A 19,978-nucleotide genomic window follows, 5' to 3' on the forward strand; every position below is an offset into this window, starting at 1 on the left:
AATCTGGTATCAATTAGTCGAGTTAAGAATTCGTAGTTGGAATAGTCTGTTAGAGTTTGAATGTATTTCAGAGTCTGGTTACTGGTTACTAGTTTAGTTTTCTTTAGATTTCGATTTTATCGGTAGAACTTAACGATTGACGCATAGAATTCGAATATACAATATTGCGTTCAGTTTTGAAATATGCTAGAGCCCCGTTACATAATTTAAACGATTCATAATTTGCACATTACTTTTACTCGGCGTAGGTTGTAATGACGTGGGTGTGTAACGGTCGTATTTTTTACTGCCATTTTATGGATAATTAGAATTTTTATCAAAATGTGGAGGAATAAACTGATATTTTTCTGTGTTGCATTGAGTTTTACTGTCACCTTTTTCTGGAGTTAAATGTCAGCCAAGTGCAATAAACAAAGGATACTTAATTGAACGTAAGGACAAGTGGAACGCTAAAAATTGTTACTCTAATATTCCAATCGTATTAGAATATTAGAGAACATAAAATATTTTTTGCAGTAAGAAAAAACGGGTCGATTAATTAACATCGATATTACTAATACCCCTTTTCTAGCTACGTATCGCAGAAAATATTGGTAGTGATTTAAGAGAAATTAAAGGCTGTTTGAAAGAGTACATTGATAATTAAGTTAACATCACCAGGAATTGAATAATTAGGAGTTAATGGTTCCATGTGTGAAAATACGATCTAAACACACACATGTCTATCTACATAGACAGACGCATGTTCATTTTCATTTTGTGTATAATTATACCACAGATCGATCAAAGCTGTCTTAATAACAGGTCTCAGTTTTATAAGACATTACTTAATCGACTCAATCTCGTACGTAATTAATTCCGGATGTTAAGAAAACTTACAACACTTCCCATGTCCGTCTCTATTAGACTGAAAATTGAAAGCAGTTGCCATTTTTACTGCCGCTGCGAGTATACATAGACGTTGCAAGAAACACTCCCGCATCTTATAACAAAATTCTAACGACAAAAGATATAAGAAAATATTGGAATGCACCTCACAAATAAAATCAAACGAGTGTCCGTGGTTCCGCGTGGTTTCACTATTAAATACGAAATCTGTTCGTGCATGTGTTACATAATACCGCGTAAAAATCTCCTCCACACAGTCATGCAGTGCCACTTGCGAAAGTCGATAACAATGAACAGTCCACTGACCAGACGGGATTACTACTACGTTCCATAGAAATTGTACTCTTATGCGTTATTTATTCAGCCTAGCGAGTAAGCCTACCATGCCCTACAAGCCTTCAACTTTCCTTAGTGTCCTATGTAGAAAAATCTTTGCATAAGTGCACCTCTCAAAACATGTGTGACAGATTTCATTGAATAATACAAGCTTAATAAAAATAAAATTCTTTCATCTCTTCAAATACCTATCTTAAAATTTCTGTACACAGCAGAAACGATATACAACGACGTAAGTGTATTTTTAGACACAGGAGGATCCAGGATATATTTCAGAGAGCAAAAAGTAAAAATCCTAAAGAAATAAGAATTTTTAATTTCTAAGCCACGTACAGCATAGAATTAAGGATAAAAAGAAATTTATAAGCCAGTATACACTTCATCAATATGAAGATTGACGTGTCTGCCAACATCACTCTTCGGCAAGGAAATCCCCGAAGGTTGTCTGTTTCCCCTCCAACCGCGATCTAGGGGGTGAATCCTCGAAGCTCTACCGTTAAGCCCTCTCTTAAAGCGAAACAAGCTTCGTCGTTCATTAAATGGACAGGGATTTACCTCAATTAGCTGGCAGTAGACTCATAATTGAAGCTAGTCGAGTTATGATGGAGTGGGTCGATTCGGTTTCTTGGTCAATTGCAGACCGTTCTCTGCCTGTTTCCTTTTGGCCACTCTTTATTCATGCGGTCCGGGACACACTGCGCGTGTGTGCACGCGAGGACGCGTGTGTTACATGAGCGCGCGGCTTGTTCAGCAGAGCGTAGACAGTGAAAGTAATATGCGAGAACCGAGGAATACGATATTGTGTGTGCGCGAACGCGTACGTGCTCCCAAGACTGGACGGCGATTGGAAAATTTTGACATTTAAAGGCGAACGTGACTTTGCCCTTTCGCTCGCGGCTCATTAACGTTCGCCTGCCAGAGATAGCATTCCCCTTTTCTCCTGTTTTCTGTAATGGACACGAGAAGGAACGGGCTACCGATTCGCTTAATAAAACGGTCATTCGATTAATCTGGGAGAGTAGCTACTGCGCCGCTGGCGGAATGGGTCAGCGAGGACTGCATCAACGCTCGATCTGAATCTTATGAATTGGAAATACAATATTACGAAGAGATTTTGGAAACGGGGACGGTGAGGTAGGATGGCGCAGAGTCGCCTGCAGATGACGCAGTGTTCATGGATAAAGAGAATGGCAGCGTTTGCAGTCAAGAAGAAAATCGGAGGAGCTGGAATACTGATCAAGAGATTTATGGAATTGTAATGTTAGTTTACATGGGTAGTAGCCGCACGCGAGACCATTTTTCAAAGTTTAGTGTAACGTGGAAGACTATTAATTTTCCATTTAGAAAAGCGACCTCTGTATAATCGTTCGATCGCCGTTTGCTGTCAACTGGTCCCATTGTTGAGGCTAATGCTACAATCGTTTCGATTTTCCGTGTGATTGGTAGCTCGTGTAATTGCACAGCGAGATTTCGGCAGGGTCGAACTGCAAACGAAGGACAAAGGGAACGTAGGCTAATCCGCAAGCGGCATTATCTACTCGGTGTCGAAGCAGAGTAATCAGAATTTGGTATACGTCCAGACACGAAATGAACATTCGGATCATTAACAAGTAAATGTTATAATTTAATCGAATCACCAGTTGATGCTAGTCATCGTGTGCAAATGTTAGAGTGATCTTAAGAAATGTTTGATTGACATTTCACAAATTTCAAAGTGGTCTGTATAATTAATCTACTGGTAGCTTTGATCATAGACTTAGACCACTTTCACAATCCGTCCTCAGCTTTCAGCAAGCACAGTCGAACATTTGAAGCGAGTGGCGCAGGGATTAATGCCTATGTTGTAATCACCTTTTTTATTGTAGCGCGTAAACTGACCGTGGCTACAATTCGCTCCATTACTCGCCGCTACACCTTAGACAACGCCATTTAACATTAATGGTCGATAATATCTCAACTTTAACTACCTAAGAAGCGCGCAAAAATTTCTGTACCTTGTAGCATGCAAAGAACGTAAATAAATTATACGGCTCGTGAATCATGTAACTTATAGAATCGACTCCAAAATTCCGACAGCTCTTTTTACCTGATTCTATTCGTTAAAATTCTGTTACAATAAGCTGTCGTGACGTTCTGACGAATTCATTTTCGCGGGACTTCTATAGCGAAAATTCATAAGCTGTTGGCGAAGCGAAGGAACGAAAGCGATACCTCGATGGCCTCGAAACTGGCTGCATCTTGCGTTTCAAGCATCATCGTACGTGTACGGGAGATTTATTCAGTGGAAAAGTTTGGGAGCGTCCCGTTGCAGCAGATATTCGCGAAAGTTCTGAAGCGACTTCATTTTGCTCGTGATTTATCTGTAGACTGCGCGAGTTACAACCTGCTATATCCTGTGAAGTGAGATTGGGATCGTGTCCCATTACAGGGACTAATAAAAGAGACATTCTTTAAGTAAAAAGAACATATCCCATCCAACTTATTTTCCAATTACCACCAAGTCAGCAAGAAAAACACTCAGAGTCCATTTCTTCAAAGATACTTTTATTAAAGGTTCGATTTACAAATTCTATATTTCATTTAAGGTGAAGCTAGAAGAAATATCTGTGAATCAGTGAAAAATGTTTCAACCCTTTGCCTATCAGACTGACCTGTAGTCTTTGAAGGGAGACGTCTAGTATACCCCTGCAGTGGGATATTCCTGTCAGTCGTGAATCATCAAACCTGCAACGATTAGACTGACCACCGCGAATAATCAGGAGATAGGCGATCTACACTTTCTACGACGTTGGAGCCGCAGTGCACGGGCTGCGAATTATTATTCCACATAAGTGGATTTTGACGCACGCAGCGGCTTATCGACCGTTGGCTAGTTACGTATTCAGTAGAATAAATAATTATTCGCGCAACGGTTGATCTACGGCTGACGAGAGGCTCCTTTCTATGCGGCCTCGCGCGCACCCTTCACTTCACACAAAACTTTCGGCGATGGTAAAAAGGTCGCACAATCGGCTTCGATACGGACTTGAAAGGACTTGCTACGCGAATCGTATCGCGAGGGAAAAACACGCGAGTGCTTTTTACCTCGCGTGATTTGCATTCGATGGGCTGGGACTGGCGTGTTACTGCTTCTGTGGAGAACGGTTTATGCATCCCTGCGAACGATGTTAATGGATGGAAGCATGATGTATAACGAAGCTAATCGTATGCCAAAACGGTTGGAAAATTCTGCACGAAAACTTAACCGTTTTTCAGTGGTTTCTTTAGTTCCAGGGGGCACTCGGCCAAGAAACGTTATTCTACAGCTGAGCGTAATGATATGCACGGAACTAGTCAGTAGCTGCAATGACCAATTATCGCATTTTAATATTCTTGATATGTACATATGTATATGCCAGAATAATGAGCAGCGTTATGTCAGTAGATTATATACATAAAACAAAGTATAACTCTGGAATGATCAATTAAATATATCTCTGAAGTTATCGACAGTACCAAAGAAATATTAGTTTTAAGGGGGATGTAATAAAATGTCAATATATATTTTTCAAGAAGTCGTAAACAATTTTCTTAATAGTTATAGAATTCAATTTTATGTACTATGATAAGGTTGGTCAGATTTATGACACACACAGTGGGAAATTATACCTTTAATATGATATTTCACGCGAGAAGAAATTGGCTGCTACGTTTTTAAGCGAACGTTTTTGTCGGGACAGTAATTTATTATGTAACGCGACGTGAGACACTGACGAAAGATCTCGCCTTGAATAGTAACTACAACTCTATTTTGCCACTGGAGTTGGAACGATAAACCGTGAACTTGTGTTTCAGCATGGTTCCTGGGGTGGTTCATGTGCAAAGCAGTCGCTTATATACAGGGAGTTTCCGTGGCGGCCTCTGTCTACAGCCTTGTTGCGGTTTCCTTAGACAGGTATGTTACATGTACACTGAACTTTTCAAAGAATGGCTCTATTCGCAATCACTCGGGCCACGAAACCGGACCCATTATCTAGAATCGAGCCAGCACACTTACCCTAACAGTCATTCCTATAATTTCAGTCTTTTTCTTCAATTATTCTAACTATAGCCTAATGTAACTTTATTACTGCCTTTTATTAGTAATTACATCGTTAGATTTGCTTTCATAGGCGCAAAGGACAGCGAGAGACATGTTCGGAAATGGGACGAATATTTACACGTTCCTAGATACGAGAGAACTAAGTGTTATTCGAATTAAAAGGATATTTGTACTCTTTAATAGGAGTTCGATAAAGTAACTGAGTCTACTTAATTTCGTATGTTTGATAACGAATGGGTATAATTTGTTTAATAACAGCTAATTAAGATCAGACATATTCTTATTAGTGTCACTAATATGCAATAAGAAAATCGACGATACTTTCTTTGAGTCTTTTTGTTAGTAAGTAAAAACTGTTCCACAGTCATATATTTGAATTGAGAAAATTCAAAAGACTTTCCTCAACTCACTCGTACGACACCTAGTTACTTTTCCCTTTTGCTGCAAAATAATAATTAAGAGATCAGTGGCGTGTGAACTGTTCGAGATACCTCATTACGGGGACATGACTAAGCGCATTCACTATGACGCGAAAGAAAACAAGAAATCGTACGAATGTGCCACTACGCCTTGCGAAATCAAACAGCCGAGTTGCGACACGTCGTTAACGCATATCCCTCACTGGCACGTTTATTCCTCATCTGCATAGCGATGCATTCGGTCGTCGTTAACAATTACGGGCCGCGTTACGACCTATTCTGCGTCTTCTCGTCTATCCTTATATTACCACGACGTTCTAATTGCTTTCCAATGAATGCCTATATTAACGTCAAAATAAGAGCAAGGTGAACACTGTGTCGTAGAATCGATGACCAATCTCTCAAGGAAATTGTATCGTTGATGTGAAAAAAGGTGCTAAAGAAACGAAGGTGTAAAGAAAATAACATTCGCTCGAAAGTATAGTCACGAATAACAGAAAAAAGTCAATGGCATTAGAAACATGCGAGAAATCGTGGAAGTATTCAATCATAGCTCAGAGAAGGCTGGAAGGTGGACAACAATGCTTGAAAAATATAATCAAATTTTCAGTTTCAGTTGTTCAACTAAATTAATTTCTTTCAAAGATGATTTACATTGTATATGTATCTATTTTATTCTGTTCCTTTGAAAGCGGTGAGGGAGTCACGAGCAAGTACGTACATAGGCCCACGAATCGAATCCAACTTCCTAAAAAAGTCGAGACCTGGAACAGAAACGATGCGAACCTTGAATGCAGTTATTGCCGATTTAAAGCTGTGTCCAAAAGTCAAGAAATATTATACGTAGATGGGGACACAATATTCAAATAAAATCTTTTGTCTGATTCTTGAAACTTCTGCGTGTCAAACAGCGTCGTTCATAAAGCACAAGAGTTCTGAGAGTGTCTCCTGAATACCAATAAGGTCACGTATCGTCCTCTCCAAACTCTAACACACGCGTGTAAGATTTCTGTTAAAAGTCTCGGATAAGGAGAGGCTGGATATATAAATTTATTTATTTATTTTATAGTCCACGTGACTCATGCCGCAGTAGTGATGTAGCTGATACCAATAATCTATGCGAGTTTCACTTTTTTCGCAAGAGATTTATGGATGTTATTGCTTTTTAGACTCTACAGCTACTTTTCCAGTTCGATTGCTTCACGCAAAACGCAGTCAGTGGAGAGAATCAACGTTCCTATACTTTCTTTCGCACCTGTGAAGTTCAATTTTGCGAAACCCACACCACCCTTCAGTTCTACCCCTTTTCCTTGCAGCCTACACAAGGAGTACCTCGTAAACTTTGTGGTCTTGCGCACTATGCAATGCCAGGTAGTACGTACTAATACAAAAGAAGCTCAGAAATCAACACAAAAGTGAGAGAAGTTACATAAACGTTAGTTCCTTTCATCAATATTCAACCTCTCTTTTAATTGCTGCTTTCCATAGCTCCAGCATTTTCATTGTCATGTAACCTCCCCAGTACAACAGATTGCATTCATCAATCTCTCCGTCTATGTAGCACCATTTTCCACATTACTCTGATTTTGAATAGAGCTTTCTACTCTCTTTATTCACTGTCCTGAAGAGTTCTCATTAAACACTAATCTATAGTCTCTTCTAATCAACTCAGAGGTGTGGACACAGAAAGTCATAAGTCAAAATAAAGACGCTTCAGTTCCAAATGGCACAATCTATGTTTTCATAAAAGCGCCAGTTGCTATCGATAGAAACAGGCATCGTTAATAAATGACTTCCCATCGATTTCGTGTCAAGCAGCCCAACTGTTGTTAAGAGAATAGTTTCATAGAATCCTCAGAAGTCATCGATCTCCTTATAAAATTGCTCTCCATAGAGGACCGTCGCGTCGGTGTCTCGAAATTGGTTCAGCCTTCGATCAACATTTACCCACCGATATATTATTCTTAGCCCACGATTCTTTCCTGAGCCGCCCCATCGCCAAATACATACATCATCTTCGATACTCCCACCCTGGCGCGAACGTCTCCGATAAAAGTTACCTCTGACCCGGCGGTTCGACGTAAATCCACTAAACTGTCGCGTGCCTTCTCCATCTGTGTGAGCACATCCTCCGAGGATGCAAGTTTGAAATGTTATTATGGAAGCTTGACGCATGATGGGACTGAAATTGAATTTGGAGCACTTTCTTTGCGAGGGCTTGGCGGAAGCTGGCTTCTTTAGCCGTCCTGGCGGAGGAACACTTTGACACTCTTCATAATTTCTGCTGGGAACGTCGGCTTTGCTTAGCCACTTTAAAGGGGAGGACATGACTCCTGAGAAATTGCTTCTAAATTGATGGTAAATAATAAGTCTGGTGTATAATTTCAAATTTTGGTACACCTATAATTGGATTCAGTTTTTATAGAGTCACTGGGGAATACTAGGGGACTTTCTCGAGTAGGGAATTTTCTTCCTGTCTCGAAATTTGATTGAGAACATGTCAAATGAAAATCTTTCGCGTCCTTTGTTAATTGATTGGCGGCTAGAGGGATATAATTTTATCGGCGAACGTCACCGCAAGTCAACTCATATTTTTCATCTACCGAAAGTTGCGGCTGACTTCCGTGAGGTTGACACACGATACTATGGTGCACTTGTTACACGTCTTGACGTTTCGTGGGGATTATGATCCAGATTACAGCACGTAACGCGCTGCACTTCCTAATATGGCGTAACTTTGTAAAGTTCGAGCGTAGAATCAAGAATGTGATGTAAATTACATAAATATATTAGAGCTAGTTGACATTTAACGATGTTGTACCTTTCATCTAAAGGAGATTCATTTTATCTTTGTCATTTTCACTTGCATAATTTTTTTTATCACCTTCTGCATATAGTCTCTCTGAAATATTCTAGAGAAATTATTTAAAAATACTATCTATGATTCAATGGTGAAAGATACAAACTGTTGATTTAATAATTTAGCACCCTAGAAATGATGGAATTCAGGAAGTTCTGGATCTAATTAGTATCGACAGAACAACATTTTAGAGGATATTTGAAAGTCTGATTTCTTGTCATGATTCTTGAAGGAGTATCAATTTTCAGGTAATATTACTAAGCAACAGCTTATCGATATATCGACACACTTTTCTTGCAAAAATTCCGTCCACTTGAAATGATGGAGAATTCACACCTACAAAATCTCTTAATAAACGAGCTATACTTTCTTTTGAGTCATACCAAACCTTGAATTGTACAGTGTTTTGTTCGTCACAGGAAGTATTACTTATAACAGCAAGTTAAGTGATTTCAGAGGTTGAAGTGATCGTGATCGAATTAGATTTTTGAAGGGGCGTTCTGGTGATTAAGTAATTGCATGCAAGTATCGAAGTTTCTTGTCCCGTTAGACTGTAGGTATAGAAACTGAGTTTTTTCTCCACTTACTTCTGACTCACCTATACCGTAACGTTTCCATTACTGACGGTAGTTAAAGTTACTTGTAATTACTCCTGTGTTGTTAATTAAGGACTTAAATTTATCTCCTTAACAGAGTCAGGGATGAAAAAAATATAATGGGATAATTGTTGTTGCGCATTTCGTTCAGTTTTAGCAATTTGAAAATAGTAGAGATGTATACTATTTCTTTTATTAGAAAAACGTGAATGAAGATTTGGAATCTGTAGTTTGATAACAAGTTGATTTCAATTTTTCTTTTTCCTCGCATCAGTAGTGAAGTAGAACTAGAGTTCTCATTTTTTGGAGAATCACAGATCTAATATGTCCCAGCAACCGAAATAACAAAACCCATAAGGTACGTTTGACGTTTAGCGCAATTGTAATTAAAACGGGAAGGAAAATTGCTGATATTGTTCTGGAATTATGTCCAAGTCAGCGTCTCGCTCAGGTGGTTGGAAACGTTAACGAAATCAGATTATTAATTGCGTTTATCCCAGCTGTTACATCGATCGGGTCTCCACGAAAATACCTATTTTCGACTAGGACTTTTCAGCCTTTATTAACAGAAATTCGTTTTTCTCTATCAAATTATGAATCGCGCGTATTTCTGATACTCTGACACTCATAAACTGAATATTTCAACGCGTTACCTAACATAATTAAGTATTATAAGTGAGCGAAATAGAAGGGGTGGGGATCGTGTCGGGCTTACAGAGACAACTACACCCTGCATATTTCATTACGTAAACTTTAATTCCACAAAGTCCTAATACTAGCGAAAGCAAAGATAAATACTTTCCATCTAAATAAAATTCGATACCTAAGAAAAAAAATTGAAATATCACCATATGAAAGAAGGAATTAAAAAAAATTTACATACAGATTCATCTAAAATTCTAAATTGAGAACGAAAATTCAATTGAACAGGATCCATTAGGAAAAAAAGAATTTCATGGTTCCCCTGAGGATTAAGACCAATTTAATTAATCTTTCCTCGCGAAGGGTAGGGAGCAGAGGGATCATCAGAATCCTGAGGAATTCGGGACGATCCCAAACGCTGAAGACCTAAAAGGCTCTGTTGGACGATCGCGAAAGAGGAAGGTCGCAGCGGAAGAAGACCTTGGTTGCGTTTTTACGAAATGAGTTTGCATTTAGAGCGTATGCCTCGCTGCCCGTTGTTTTTCATGCTCGCAACGCGCACTTACCCCAGCACACAGGCTGTGTGTCACCCACACACACAGCTCGTTGCCGTGTATTGTAGGCAGGCGATTGAACTATTTCCACATAACGTATCTTAACCCAATTCCCCGGAACCGATTGCGAGGGGTTGAAAGCGCGCGATTGGCTAACGATCGCCCGTTTCGAACCGATACCGAACACGCATTGGGTGAACCGTGCCCCACTCCTGTCGTCGGCAAGCTGACTCAACCAGCCGATACATAACGTCAGACTGTCAAATGGCGGGCCACGTGATCAAAATTATAGCGATTTTTTAAAATCGGCTTTTGTATAAAAGGACTGCCGCGTAGAGCATCCAGCATAAGCTTACTTACTTTCGACAAGTAAACAAGCAACTCAACCAATCAACATGTTCAAGTTGGTAAGAAGAATTCACATTACTTATCTATTACGCTTCTTACGATCTGACCGTTTCTCTAATCTCGATAGAGACTCGAACATTTCCATCGTAACTCCTGACCAGACACAGATAATCTTTAACGAGACTGTTACTGGCACGCAAACTGCGCCAACAAGTAGTCTATCGATTGTTCTAACCATTCATGTGGAATTAAGTTCATAGCTCCGTCTAATACGTTCAGTTCTGAAAAAAGAAAAGAATCCTACAAGCTTCGTCTGCTCTTGAGTTACTTCGACATTCTTTCTAAGATCGTTTCATTCTCGCCTACAGTCATTCGTTTAACGATCTACAGTCTTATGAACTCTACTTTTATGAACTTGTACTACCCTGCACGGTTTACGTTGCTCTTTTCGTTCTTATCTGTTGTCTGAAACCTGTAATTTATCACTAACCTGTTCCATAGCTCGTATGACGATATAGATTTCCCGTGTATCGACTAACAGTTCGTATCGACTCGGTTCCCCAGACCTCCCCACGTGCAGACGAATCTAGAATAGAGACGCGCAAATCATTGGAACGGATAGCCTGAATGCTTCTCCGGGAAAATTCCTTCGCCTCGATTAGCTTCGTTTCCTTCGATCGATGAAGCGTCGTCGGTTCTCGCGAAGGATTTCTCTCTCCTCGTGGACACTGTTATCGCGGCTCTCTAGTCGCGCAGCGACCTTTTCGTTTCGCGTGAAACGCGTGTGCACGGATCCCCTCACGTTCACCGGAATGGACACCGTGTGTTTCCATTCGGTCAGAAAAATACGAACGAGCGAAACCACTGGAGCATGCACATTGTTAGCCAACGGTGGCCGACCAGTCGAGTCAAACGGCTAACGCAGTCGGGCAAAGTGGAATGCAGCTCGAACACTTTGCTCCTTCGCTCTCTCCCCTTATTCCTTCGCGTACCTCGATCTCGCGTTTTCCCATGCCGTGTGTCGACTTATTCTTGCATCAACGCCGCCTGCTTCACACCTTCCGACACGCGACTATATTACACGAGTGTTGGTTTCTTGTGGGACGGAGCGTCTGATAAGTGTGCAAGCACGTTCACTCGTCTGACGTCTCTCGACTGGGGGAACGTGCTCTTTGATAGCGATCCGTGACTGTCAATCGGTCGTGCTCATTGTTTACTCATTCCTAGAAAGGTCGACGCTTTCATCGCGGCATGGTTCACTTGGATCCTTGCCTCTTCGGTAGTACCTACATATATACTGTCTTTCCAATGATTCAAGAACCCCAAGATCTGTACTTCAAAAGTGATTCCCATTTGTCTGATCTATGCGACACTAATCCCCTGAAGATCGCGATTTCCGCGAGAAAGCTTTACTACTTCCCTTCAGACTAGTTGCCACTGGTTCCTCGAACGACAGGAGGTGTAGAGACAATACGTTAGGAGACAATGCTAGGGCGATTAACTGGAAAGAAGATAAGAGAGGGAGAGGGTTGAAGGCATAGCGCTAAGTTGCACGTGATAATGTTCCCACAGGCTGTCTTCGCCGCCCTCGTGGCCGTCGCTGTTGCTGCTCCCGGTGGTCTCACGGGTATCGAGGTTGGTGGTCATGGACTTGGCCCAATCACCGCTCCTCTGGTTGCCAGCCATGCCGTAGCTCTGCCAGTCGCCCATGCTGCTGTTGCTGTCGCGCCCATCGCTCCCGTCGTCCACTCTGCCCCAGTCGTCTCCAAGCAAATCTTGACCGCCGCTCCCCTGCCCCTCCTCGCCGTCTCTCATCATGGTTTGCATTAAATGACAAACGATTTTATCTTACAACAACCAAGTCACGACGAGACAGCCCCATAGAAAAATACAACCCCTCCACCCACCCCCCCTCTTCCTCGTAAATCGCCCCCGTAAAAACGAAGGAAAGACCATAGCTCGACGAACGAAAAACAAGAAGAAGAGGAAACCACAGTCCCTCCAAGACATCTCCATCAAGATGACGTTCGAGACATCGGATTCCACGTGATCGTTGCCGAAAGCGAGGCGGGGATATTCGACAAACATCCACGACGCGATCTGGAGACCAGGATGGTCGCGTCCGAATCGGCTAGTCTCTTTCCTTTTCGTGCATTCCGCGACCCTATGATCATCAACGCAATTCGGACATTCGCATCTCAATCACCAGTCATCCAGGACTCCTCCCTTTTGGTCATACGGAATTTTAATAAAATTTTAATTTAAAAGTATGTCTACTGTCTCCTCACTCACTTAGACTACGCCTTCGACTTTAGATCCCCTAAGATAGTCTCCGCGATGAGCTTGACCTTTGGAAACTTCGAAAACTTCAAGAACTTCAAAATACTTTCCTCGACGCTTGGCATCGTGCCTCTTTTGAAGATTCCTTCAGCGAATCTTAACTAATAGAGTGGAACGCAAACGACCGAAGTTACATTTCGATCACGTCAATCTCCCTCACTAGTCTGCTTAGGATACAGAAGACTGGGAGACACGTGTAACGATTCTCCGTGGTTCTGAGCAAGAGCCCACGCAGACAGAAAGGCTGTCGCTTCGAGTAAACGACGCAGCTCGAACATACTTTCTCCCTTATGCATGAATCCAGCCTTCAAATGTATTCCCTTAGTTTTACGATCGTCCCAATCTATCTCCATCGAAAGGAATCCACTTCTTCTCGAGATGCTCTCAGTCTGAGCGAATCGCTGACATCAGTCTCGTGTCCTATCTGTAGCAGACGCTAACACAAGCACGGAAACGGTCGCTCGAGCTTCCTCGAACGCTGCCAACTGCCTCGTGGATTTTATAACTGACATAAAAGGCAGCGCGGTAAGCTCGTGGGTGAAATTAGCCAGTAAAAGAGGAACATAGCTTTGTTCTACTGCAGTTGCTGCATTTGCTGCAAGCTTTATTTATACAAATTTCTTTCGAATCGGTACAAAATGGTTTGGCTAGCTATGACATTCATTGAGCAATCGCTCGTACAAGGGTTACTGTGTATGTGGAGATTGCTGGGTGTCCTGGGCTCAGTGGAGGTAGACTACGCCTGGGTGTAGCAGTTTGTAACTGTGGCTGTAAGACAAAGGATAGGCTGGGGCGTGGAGTGGCAGCACCTTCACGTAGGGCTGGGGGTAGACCAAGGGATGCGTGTATACTGGTGGTACTGGAGCTGGAGCTGCTGATACAGCCACCATGGCTACGGCCAATAATAACATCTGTTGAGAAAGAAAGAAGAAGATTTAGCGATTGCTATTAATTTAGTTCAAATATGATACTAGTAGTGAGTGGATTCTCTAAGAAGTACATATTAAAATATTATCTGTAATATTTCTCTGTGTACTCTACATAGTCGTGAAATATGAAAATTATTTCGAAATTCCGATATTATTTGCATTACCATTAAAAAGTCGAGCTAATAACACCTCAGATATGCTAAAGTAAAAGAAGTAAGTGACCTTTACATTCGTAGTCGGTCGGACAAGTAATTATATAAAACTGTTACATGCTTATGATTATTACGTAAAAGCACAGTGATAAGTATCCAAAGTAAACATATTTCATCTCTCCCGCCTAATGATTAAAATTCTATCGAAATTCTACTATATCTCACGAAATGTAATGTACAGTCATTGAGGCATGTAATTGAAACAAATGGAATACCATTATATCATAGTTAAGTGTCTTACTAAATATCTCGCACACGTCGATTAAATATCAAACGCATTAATGCACTGCTTGCTTTTTCATCACGGTCGAGCGCTAAAACAATTCTACGTATAATTGATTGCGGTAGAAATTTCAGGTAGATCGAACAATCAGCTAATAGTGAAAGCTAGGAACAAGTCGTTTTCACGCCAATTCTCTAATAGTTTTATTCGACAGCACATTTCGAATGGGCGTGAGGACGTAATTGTGTTAGTCACCGTAAAAACACAACTATCCAAGTTTCAATATTACAAAACCGTAAAATAGCAACATTGTCAACACCGAAGAAAACTGCTTCTAAATTAAAATACAGTCCACGGTAAGGAACGTCTGTAACCGAGGGAAGTTCCCCAATCCTCATTACGACGCGTACCAAAACGTTCTCGCCAGGAACACGTCCACGGCTGGACGCGGATGTAAGTAAGCGCGCGGAGGTATGATGGATATACTTGCCAGCTTGAACATGTTAAACGTTTTATCGGCTTTTCCGTTCGCAAACACCAGGGCACGCAAATCGATACTGCTCTTGCCGCTACAGAAATCGAACTCTTTATATATACGCGCCGAAAGCCGTGTCATCTTCATTGTTTGCCGTCTCGCTCTATAGGCGGCTGCAGCCTTGATCGTTCCGATAATCCGTAACCGTGAATCGAATGATTTTTCTCGTCCTTCGTACTCGACATCTTTCCGCGAAGCGAAGTGCTTTTGCGTCGTAAATACCCGCCACGTGAATGGGCACGCTAGTATCGGAAGTAATAGCGATGGGAACGTTCAGTAGATCGGTATCGTTCAGCATTCATTTCTAGAAGGACTCCGCGACGTCGACAGGGACACAAGCTCGCGAACGTTCGTTTAATTGAAGGACGCGATGATTGTTCGCCGCGACGAAGCCCTGATTAAAAGCAACGCGTCATTCTCACGGGGGAAAGCGAGGACCTTCGCGACACCAGCTTAGAAATAGGCCCTCTGCCGACCTCTCTGGCTCATTTTCAACGAATCTCTAGGCAACGGCTAGTCTCCTCTCTGCTGGAGGTCAGCTGTAATAACGACTCCACTTAAGACGGGCGAAATAGCTGAGGTGAATAAGTATAGGGATATTTTAGCAATAAACGTCGCCAGGCGAATTACGAACAGAGTGATTATTGCGGGATTGTCTTCTTTTGTGGCATACGTGGTTGGAATTATTAGTTTGCTCCTGTATGTACGAGGAACTTTTCTGTGTTTATAGAAAATTTGTTAACATTTCCTGCTCAGATTGTGTATAACGTATGTAGTATTATTATGATCATTAATTGCTTGTTCATCGAGTAGCTTACGCTTCTAGTCAAATGAGAAGCAATTTAGAAAGTACGAAATTATGTCGGAGGTTGTGTTTCAGACTACTTACTTGTCAAGCAGAAACTAGAAAAGTAAAAACGCGCGTGAAGTGCGTCTGACTCGACTCATTCTACTGACATCGCTCCGCCTGGGTTATGTACGCCGGCAGTAAAACAAGCCCTGAGTCAGACACATTTCAAGCGAACCTTAGGAATTTTTAGAATAATTAATTGACTATGTCAATGGAGTTTTTCTTCGGTTTTCGAATATTTCTGACAGGTAGGCAAAATATGACTGCTCATTATAGATCCTCAAGCTACTTTTTAATACTAAATTTGACACATTTACGTACCTGTCTATAAAGTATTTTTCTCTCGAAACTTTCATTTTGCACCCTTAGATATTTCTAAAGTAAGTGGATCAATTTTGAGAGATGAAGATAAGTCACTCAAACTTGCTTCAATAAATGTTCTCTATTTGAAGAATCCTTGGGAACCTGATTAACAAGTGAAAAGGCAGGGTAAAAGGCGTTTTTCACGAATCTCTGGTTCGCGTCTATGTCGTCGCCTGTTTTTTGCATCATAAAAGGATATCTCTATGCGGGAATCTCCGACGTTCCCCGACGCTGTTTCAGCGCAGTTAAGAATATAGGAGACGCGGGGTTCCCCTCTCGACAGAATTCCGTGGTTGAAATTCTCTTCGATTCTGCAGTGAAACGTTGCTTAATAAATTCCCGAGGAACGACGCCTTATCGGGACGAATGCGCGCACGAAGCGGACTTGTTTCGCAGGCTAAGATACGGGAACGCTGAGCGCTACCATTGCGTGACATAAAATGGGCCTTGCTGTATCTACTCGCGCGCTGCTCCTGTGCTCGGCAAAGCGTGACGACGTCGAGTCTCTTTCGAAACCACGAACAGAATATAGCGTTTCCATAATGGTGGGATAAAAATGAGCGGCTACGCTTTGTGCCGCCTGAGCTACCAGTCGCGTAGGTGTCTCCTGTGATCCGAACACGTATTTCTAAACCGTAAAATAGCTCTAGCCTTTAACCCTTCTCGGTCCAAGTTATTTTCAGTCCCTCTATTTACCTCGAAGTTTGTCGATTTCATATTTCATCAAATATTTCAGCATTTAATATGCGCATTAATGCATAACTGCAGATTCTACTGTATTTGTGTGGGATCACCAGGTGTACTGTTAAAATAGCTGTCATGAATTTTTACGCAGAGGAGGCATCAGCGCGAGATTGACAGGAATAAAGCATGGCATTGAGTCTAGCTCGATGGGGAACAGTAAAGAGTTAATAAATCATTATTGTTAACTCTCGAACTGTTCGCCGTGGTTAAATGTCATGTCTCAATGTGGCAATCGCCTTGCGTGTTGGTATTTAAGAGTTTAATCATTCCCAGGCGCCTGTTCCCTAGTTACATCCTATCAGAGGTTACAGGCTTTTCCAAACACACACTTTTCTATAAAGCCTGAATTTTCACGAAAAATACTAATTCTAACATTTCCGTTTCAGGTTTTTGGCAATATGGTGGCCCCTGAAATGTCAGATCACGAAGAAGCGGGCCAGGATGATGATCGTCGTGATTTGGTTCATCGCCCTGACGACAACCTCCCCGTGGCTGCTGTTCTTCGACCTGGTGTCCATCTACGACGACGAGCCCGATCTCAGGCTCTGCCTGGAAGTGTGGCCGCACCCTGAAGACGGCACCCTCTTCTTCCTGATCGGCAACCTGACGCTCTGCTACGTCCTGCCCACGATCCTGATATCTGTCTGCTATATTCTAATCTGGATCAAGGTTTGGCGGAGGCATATACCGACGGACACGAAAGACGCTCAGATGGAAAGGATACAGCAGAAGTCGAAAGTGAAGGTCGTCAAGATGTTGGTCGTCGTCGTGATACTGTTCGTCCTCTCGTGGCTTCCCCTCTACGTGATCTTCACGGTGATCAAGCTAGGCGATGACGCCGCCGAGAGGGAGGACGAGATCCTGCCGATCGCCACGCCGATCGCTCAATGGCTGGGCGCAAGCAATTCCTGCATCAATCCGATCCTCTACGCGTTCTTCAACAAGAAGTACCGCCGCGGCTTCGTGGCGATCCTGAAGAGCGGACGTTGCTGCGGCAAGATCAGGTACTACGAGACGGTGGCCATGATGTCCTCGTCAACCAGCATGAGGAAGTCCTCCTACTACGTGAACAACAACAACTCGTCGACGAGGCGGGCCTGCCACGGGCCGCCTGTTCACCAGGACAGCAACGTCTCCTACATATTCAACCACACTGGCGTCTAAACCGGGATCCCTGTCGCGGAGATTTGATGTTCGGGTTAATCCGAGGCTGACCGCCCCAGAACGGGTTTCAAGTGAGCCGATCCGAGGTTCTAGGTCACGCTGATCGCACCGATTGTCACTCGGATCGGAAGTCGCCGACACGGAGCAAAAACTAGGAGAGCCGCGGCTCCACGCCGCGGAGCCCATCGTTTTTCGCTCGCGATCGAACGTGGCACAAAGCGTCGAGGCGCCACCGGCGACCGCCGTCCCCGGTTTTCTTGTTGTCGACGAAGGGAAACGGCCGTTTCTCAGATCCGTCATTTTTCTATTCACCGCGGATATTGTATTTTGTTAAGCGAGAACCAAAAGCTGGCGATTTTCAGGCCAGCCCTCGGCTCGCCATTGTCACGGATCCCTAGCTCCGACATATCCAGGCCTTGCGTCTCGTTTGCGCGAGCCTTCGCCTCACCTGGCTCCAGGGACTCCCGTTTTCGAGGCTGTTGGATACGTCGGAGGCTTTTTTTCCTTTTTCACCAGTATCTTTCTAGATTTGTAAGGAATCCACGAACAAAGGGACCGAGTTGTCAGCTTGTAATTAGAGGAATGCGTGACAGCGGCGAGACGGGGGATCGGGAGGGGAGAGGATGCGTCGCGTGAATGGGGGAACGTAGAGGCGTGCGTCGGGAATGGGAGGCTGCGTGCGTTGCAGGGGAGTCGAGTATCTTGTTGTCTCTCGATGGTATGTATTGCCTGCGCTGCCGCGAGAGACAATTAGTTGCGAGCGATACTCGCCAGCCTGACGCAGGTATAATATATTCTGAGTGTGTCGTCCGCAAGATTATACGTGTTTGCGGAGGCGTATCGAATCTTCAGAGTTGAAACTGGTGGTCCATCGTAGTCGTATGTCGATCGAAGGCAGAGTAGAAGGGAAGCGTGAATCGTCGACTCGGTTCGACAATTACTCATAAGTCGTTAGACTACCCAACACAGAAATTTATCCGTGCATTGCATGCTGCGATTTAAGTGACACTAATTGCATAACACCTAATGTTACCTTACACACCACTGGCATACCATGTACGATCGAGAGGGAGTGAGCGGGAAGGGGGGAGCCAGGGTGCACGAGCGAGGAAGGGGAGAAAGGTTTTGATCGCCAGACGATCGAATCTCGATTTTAAACACTACCTCCGCATGCGAGCAGAGCAGATTAATAGGTATTCTACTTGTACTTAGCACAGTCGACTCCAACAGGTATATACACGTATATTTTCTTATCGGAACGTTAGACGATCTAGTCTTTTTTGGGATTTCTTAAGGTGCCATACGTTACATATGCCTACGTAAAACTACTGTGGAGACTAGGTTAAGGCGGATTTCGCCCCAAGCGACCAGAGAACAGCGCGTAGGAGTATCCTAAGTGAACCGATACAATCGAGCAGCCGAGAATCCACGCGCTATCGTCTTTGCCGCGTTATCAGCGTTGCCTCCTTTCTTCAACCGTCGCCTGTCCCGATCCTGTCACAATCCCACCCTCAACCCCTCCTCCCCCTGTCCCCTCGAGTGTCTACGTGTTTCAGAGAAAGGCGGAAGTGACCGACTTACCGTTTTGTCTCGAATTATACTCAATCGATTACACATGCGACGAATTAACGCGGTCACTGGCGACAATAACGATCTTTTACACTCCGAGAGGACAGCTCTCGTCACGAGCTAGTAGTCGATGACTAATCCGTTACTTTCGTTCAGTTCCATTCACACTGAGGGCGAGGAGCAAAGACGTGGGATTCGATATTCGTGGACGATCTCCCGCGTGTATGTGTTTTTTATTTAGATTCCGATCTTTTCAGTCCAGCTATAAGGATTATCTATTCGTATTTCGCAGTCAGCTGCGTCTCGAGGCCGACCCGTCAGCGTG

At 43.1% G+C, this 19,978-nt stretch overlaps 2 protein-coding genes across 2 annotated transcripts in view; both read left to right on the forward strand.

Moving 5' to 3' along the window:
• The window catches only part of Sifr (SIFamide receptor), a 44,677-nt gene extending 26,593 nt beyond the window's left edge, over nucleotides 1-18,084 (forward strand). The window contains exons 2-3 of the mRNA XM_076384511.1: nucleotides 5,059-5,158; nucleotides 17,307-18,084. Of these exons, the coding sequence (XP_076240626.1) occupies nucleotides 5,059-5,158; nucleotides 17,307-18,084 (878 nt within the window). The remainder of the gene's footprint in view (nucleotides 1-5,058; nucleotides 5,159-17,306) is intronic.
• Nucleotides 10,641-12,828, forward strand: LOC143183096 (uncharacterized). The gene is given in 3 exon segments (XM_076384513.1): nucleotides 10,641-10,755; nucleotides 10,758-10,783; nucleotides 12,297-12,828. Coding segments are annotated over 3 exon segments (399 nt in total). The 3' UTR covers nucleotides 12,555-12,828.
• Nucleotides 18,085-19,978: the final 1,894 nt, after the last annotated feature.

Source organism: Calliopsis andreniformis, chromosome 9, assembly GCF_051401765.1.
Source record: "Calliopsis andreniformis isolate RMS-2024a chromosome 9, iyCalAndr_principal, whole genome shotgun sequence".
NCBI classification, from domain to species: Eukaryota; Metazoa; Arthropoda; class Insecta; order Hymenoptera; family Andrenidae; genus Calliopsis; species Calliopsis andreniformis.